Source organism: Molothrus aeneus, chromosome 7 (genome assembly GCF_037042795.1).
Source record: "Molothrus aeneus isolate 106 chromosome 7, BPBGC_Maene_1.0, whole genome shotgun sequence".
NCBI classification, from domain to species: domain Eukaryota; kingdom Metazoa; phylum Chordata; class Aves; order Passeriformes; family Icteridae; genus Molothrus; species Molothrus aeneus.
Genome location: NC_089652.1, coordinates 18,796,092 through 18,802,255, shown reverse-complemented (window position 1 = coordinate 18,802,255; position 6,164 = coordinate 18,796,092). Strand labels below are relative to the sequence as shown.

Below are 6,164 nucleotides of genomic sequence, written 5' to 3'. Positions count from 1 at the left end.
TTTTCTACCCTCAGCCACGCTTTACTGCCATGGCAATTGGACAATAGCAAAAAGGCTTCTGTTACCAAATTTTTCTTTTCCAAAGGATAAGGAACTAGACTTCATTTCTATAGCATGATGATTTTCATTCTGTTAACTACAGACTTGCTAGTAGTTTTTCTGTACTAAGTTCAAGATTCTTATTGATTTTGAACATTTTTATTGAAACAAGACTTCTTAATGCCTTGAAACAGAATGGTTGTAATTTCTGTTAAAGGTTACTTTTTTTTTTCTTTCTTAGCACATTATGAACTTTTCTATCATGATGGGTTGCAGGGGGGCTGTTTCTTTTGGGTTGTTTTTTTTTAATAAATACTGTGAGTTTTACTCATTAGGCACTAAATCAGTTTTGTATTCTTTAATTTAGGACTCTACATTAGTTCTTAATCTGTTAGAAGCTTATTGTTTTGCCAGAAGAGCTGGTTTTAAATGCTTAAAAATAGGAAATTGAGAAATATTCCTCAATCAGTTTCATGTTCAGGAGTATTGTCATTGTTTCTTCATAGTTTAACTTTTCTGTTTAGTTTTGGGGTTTGGTTTGGTTTTTTTCTCTCTTTCTCCTTCTCTTAGTTCTGTTATTATGAGCAGCTTGTGGAGACACAGCTGCTGTAACAGCAATTCTTTCTTCAGAAAGTTTTCTTTTTTTGGTGGGTCTGGAAGTGAAATGTGTTTAGGCTTCCATTGGTGTTAGCATTTCAAGAGTGTGTGTCCCTCCCTTTCCAACACAGCCATGCTGCTCAGTGTGCAGACATTTATCCTGTGTGCTCTCCTCAACCCTGCAAGAGCAGCTCTGTTCAGCTGAGAAGCATGTGAACTGTGTAAGAACAGGCACATCATGAGATGGTTTGTACCTCTGGGCAGAAGAATTCTTAATAGAAATTCTCTTGGTTTGATGGTTTTGAAGAGAGGGGATGCTTGGGTTTTTGGTTGGTTTTTCTTGTGGGGTTTTTTCAAGATTACTTTTCATTGAATAATACGTTTCCCTCCCATTTTTATTTTCAGACATCCAGTAGATAAGGCTTTCTTTCACATACATGGAGATCACATGGCATTAGTTTTGTGTAGTTTCAACCTTTGAATAATTCTCAATTATTAAATTTAATACTACTCTATCTTTATTCCTGCTTGTGGTCCTCCCTCACAGAAGAGCTGAGTACAGATTAAAAATGCAAAAGCCATACCTGCAATGTTAAGACCAAAAGCGATGCTAGATGCAGTAAATGAGGATTCTGGGAGTCAAACTGTCCAGTTTTGGAGCTGCAAGAAATACAAATGCTGTTGTGCATTGTCAGGTCTCCTAAGGCCTTGCTCAAGGCAGCCAACAAAGCTGTGACTAAGATTAAATGCAGTGGGTCCTGACCATTTTTGTCTCTATTTAGAAAAGCCCAAGACAGAATTCATAGCTACAGGAGAGAGTTCCCAGATGCCTGTCTCTATCCAGAAAACAGTACAGAACAAAAAATTCCTTAAACACAATACAACAAATAAAGGAAGAAGCCTTCTAATGGGGTTATCTATATTCATATTACAGAATAGTGATCAGACTTCTAAGGTCAGTGTACTGTAACCTCTGGCTCACTAAATATTATTCAGCCCCCAATTTTTATTCCTTAGAGGCCAGAGCTGGAGAAAGGCTGGTCTGGGTAGTGTTCAGTTCTTAATAAGCCATTTCTTCATAAACTCACTTAATCCCTGATGGGCCTGCTGTCACTGAAGTAAAAAAACAGAACCTGAAATCCAGTTTATACTCTTTGGATATGCTCTATTCCAGGATGTTTAACCCTGTAAGAAACATGTAAAACTTCAGTAAGCAAGGCTGGTAACCACCCATCTCATCTCAGGCTGCAAGGACAGTGTGATTAATTTTCCTGCACAACAGCAGAAATCTCAACTCCCCTATTTCCTCTGACATTTTTGCATTTCAGTATTATACCAGGGAAACTTGTGGTGGACACTAAGCCAGAAATAGTTCAGCCTTTCACTTTCTCTTCTCCTTTTACTTCCACTTACCTGTAAATATAAACAATGAGTTTTGCATATAAAAATAATACAAAAGTAAGTAGCGTTTTTCCCCTCCCCGCAGAATAACCTAATCTCACGGTAAAAAAATCTAGAAATAAAGAGAATACTTTCAATTTTTTGTAACAGGTTTTCTATTCAGGAAAAAAAGGCACTCTGAGTAATAAACCCTGTAAAAATTCTTGAGTGTGCCAGTAACTGGCAAATCTCTCACTGTGTTTTGAATATGCTACCATAGAAGTAATATCTATTACACATTTAGTATTGCCATGTATTTTGAGAGAATTCCTTGTCACAAAGTAGTGCTGCAAAATAAAACATTGCATGTGCTCATCTAATTACCGTGTTCTCTAACACTTACAAGCCAGCACACTGCATTTTAATTCCTTTGCTGTAACTAGCAGTGAAGGGCATTCCTGCAGAGCTCTGTCCTGTCCTGTCCAATCATTAAATGGGTGCATCTGATCTTCACATTTCCTCTGTGGAGGGAAACACAATCATACCAGACAACTTCCTGTAAATGCAAAGAAGCAAAGTGACGCAAGCGTTTTTAAATATTTTATTGTCACGATTGTTAACAAAACACCTTCAAAACATCTGTACATTTCAAACTATTTTGAACTGCTATACCCATAATATAAATGTACGTGTATAGATGCCCTGATGTCTCTGTACAAAGATGTACAATATGTACAGTAACATTAAATGCAAGCTGTGCAAGGCAAAGTCTAGGCTACAGCTTCATGCCACTGGTTAAAACAAGGCAGAGAACCACAGCTTCAATCAGTTCCTTGTGTGTAAATAAATAAATGCAGGTATGTATGAATATTTGAAAGGAGCAATTAGATTTGCAAGCTCAGTTCAGCTAGAACACATGCAGCTGACTGGAAAATAATACAGCAGTACTCTTGTGAATTCTTCCCACTGCATCACTTTGTTCATTTGAAACATCTTGTCAGGACTCAGCTGCTACCGTGCGCTTGAGCTGAGGTGGTGACAGGAGCTCGAAACTTTGGAAGATATAAACCAAATTTATTTTCTATACCAGCAAATGTAGCTGTAGCAAGTCTGTATCCACCTATATGTGCAGGGTTAACAGGAGGAAGATCTGAAATTCGTGTTTTTGGGGTAGATTCTGATCCAGCAGGTTTGCTGTTTAAACAAAGAAAAAAGGTCATTTTGTTAGTCCAGATCTCATAAGAAAGGACTTCAAACAAACTTACTCAGGCTTAAATACTTAAGGCTTTTGTCTGAATATGGAAGACTGTTAAAGCTGACCTTGATTAATTACTCCTATGGTGAGGTGAATGAAGTCAGACCACTACTTAATTTAAAATCCAAACCAAAATTGAAGTTACATTTTTATGGATACTTTTGTAAATTCTTTTAGCTTCCAGTGTCACAAGGAAAATGGACAAAGCTATCTTGCTACAATGGAAATACAAATTAGTGTACTGAAATAAATATTAAATGGCTCTTTATCTCCTCATCTGTTAGAAGTGGCATGCAAGTTTCCCTCAATTATATAAGGATGGGGCAATTTTTTACATGCTGCAATTTTAAGTACAGGTGCTCGAAGTCAACAAGTTTTAATGGGTCATGTGCATGAAAACTCTTGGGTTTTCTTCTTTTCGTTTGGCAGTTGTTTTGTGCAAGGTAAATAGCAAATATTTGACTTACTGGCCTCCAAAGTCAACATACAACCATCTCTGCAGAAGCTCGTAAGTGACCAAAGTAACACCAAACTGGGGTGAAGATCTGAACACCCGAGCTGTTAGATATTACAAATCATAGTGTTAAATAAAACAATTCCTCAGGAGAGAAGCTAAACATTTTTAACAAGGTATTATGTTTTTCACAATCAGACCTTGTAAATACTGCTCTGATTTGAGTCCTTAACAAAGCAAGTGCTAATTTACAGATTTGGGGTCAGTCTTAATAATTTTTTTTCTCACCTCCAGCTCCCTTCCACAAAGCTGAAGGGCCTTCTTCCCTTAGAATCTTTCTGAAGCAGTCAATAACTCCACTGTATGTTGTCTGACCAGCGCGAGCTGCCACTTGCAGTCTTGTCTTGATGACATCAGCAGGGGTTACCAAAGAAGCAGCAGGCACACCTTTTAGAAGAAAACCACATTTAATTTGCACAAAGGATCTCGTAAAAGATGAAACACTTCCAAGTGAAAAACACAAGTGCAAACTTTCATATTTTTTACAAGGGCTAGACATTACAAAAAAATGCAGGTTCTTACTCTTGATGCTTATATAAACTGTTGTGCCTGAGATAATCATTCTTCTAAATTTAAAGGCTGAAACTGGTAGTAAAGGAAATAAACTATCAAAACCCATTCTCAGCATCTTCTAGAGGTCTGGCTGTAGCAGTAGTTTGAAACAAGATAAAATTGGCTATATATGTATAAAAATTAGTTGTGCAAATTTATTGTATTTGTTTATACTCTACAACGTATTTTGCAAATTACATAGGTGATTGATTTGGAAATTGAATCCTATGCCTCCATTTGTTAAAGGTGTTGATGAGAAAAACTACTGCTTAAAGCCTCTATTCTATAGAAATATGTCTAAACTGCTGGTTGGACTGTTCTGTAGGAGAATAGATGCTGCTTACTTCAGTAGGCAAGCCATAAAAAGACTGAGGACAATGAAGGTGTTTTACAAGTCTGCTTAGTACCAACAGCATGGTATTAGCCAACAGTGATGGAAGAACAAATCTCCACTTCCAAGGCACCACTCTCGGCTTTCTAGTCAAAGGAAAGGAGAAAGTTTTCAGAAATGTACTCCACAGTATGTAACTGTGTTATCTGAGATATTTCTGAATACTTCTAAATACTATAAAAACTTGAACTCCCTAAAAAGAGGAACCATATTCTGACTTAAAATAATGAAATTAATTTTGACTTCTGTTAAACTTTAACAACTGGTTAACACAATTAAAAATGTTAACAAGTAACTGATTGCATAGGTGATGATAAACTGTCAAGTGTCACTGACCAATCCAGGAGGTTTTAAACGAAAACAGAAACACTGCAGTTAAGCCTGCAAGCATACACAGACAGCAATCATATGCAGATTTTCCTGACAGGCAGATCCCTTCAGACTGTATTCTTGCCTGCTGTGCACGTGTAACCGGGACTGAGTGAGCAATTGAGAATGTGAAATTTGCAATTCAGAGAGGCAAATTCCTATACATACTATAAAACTAGGCCTATGAAATTTGCATACAGTTTTAATAGGGTTCATTCCTTCGTATGAGCAACACAGAAACACTAATGAAACAAAGGGAAACTGTGAAGCTTGCGGTATAAAAAGTCTTACAGGAGATACAAATTAATAATATATATGAGTATTGTATGTATATAAGCTAAATAATTTTCCATTTCTGGCAGCTCTGCAATACTAAAGAATGAACAGGGCTACAAATCTGTTAGATATTCCTTAGGTGGTGTCCCTTCCCTCTGGCACAGAGAAGGTGCACCCAAGCTTATGTGTCAAGTCCAATGTGGGAAACTGCTATTCACACAGAGGCACTCACAATTGGTGTAAATATCTACATAGTGATTCCTTACAACTGTAACAAGTAGCAAAGGGTCTTGCTCAGCCCAGTGGTGTTTCTGAACTGCAGATTCTGACACTGAATCATTCACAGTTGCAAGGCTGTGTGCAGATACCTGGTTTTCATCTGCTGAGCTCATCCTTGGCAGTGCAGAATCTGGCCATCTCTATCTGTATGTTTAAATATCCACCACTATAGTTCCTACATTTACTATTTTTATACCCCTTGACTTTAGTAAAAACTTTTTATCACAGCTGCATATTGTCTTTATACTAAACTTGTTTGAGATGCTGTGAAATATTTTAAATTTTAGAGTACGGTACTTTAGCTTCTTGACAAACTAATGCCCTATTTTCAGCAATTATATTACAACAAAGTTTCTTTTCAGTTACTCCACAATCCAAACCTGGGTAAGTCATTTTCTTCTTAGCTCTTACGATCTCTCATTTTATGTTCATCAAAGATTCAAATTAGCCTTCAACTCTGAGAGCTCAGTAACAAGTAAAACCCCATTGAGACAGACAGATCAAATTTGACT

The 6,164-nt window shown here is 37.0% G+C and overlaps 1 protein-coding gene across 1 annotated transcript in view; it reads right to left on the bottom strand.

Moving 5' to 3' along the window:
• Positions 1-2,603: 2,603 nt before the first annotated feature.
• Positions 2,604-6,164, bottom strand: part of SLC25A12 (solute carrier family 25 member 12) — a 45,049-nt gene continuing 41,488 nt past the window's right edge. Inside the window, exons 16-18 of the mRNA XM_066553992.1 lie at positions 4,014-4,172; positions 3,739-3,829; positions 2,604-3,210 (exon numbers count right to left, since the gene is read on the bottom strand). Coding sequence (XP_066410089.1) covers positions 3,021-3,210; positions 3,739-3,829; positions 4,014-4,172 — 440 coding nt within the window. The 3' untranslated portion in view covers positions 2,604-3,020. The remainder of the gene's footprint in view (positions 3,211-3,738; positions 3,830-4,013; positions 4,173-6,164) is intronic.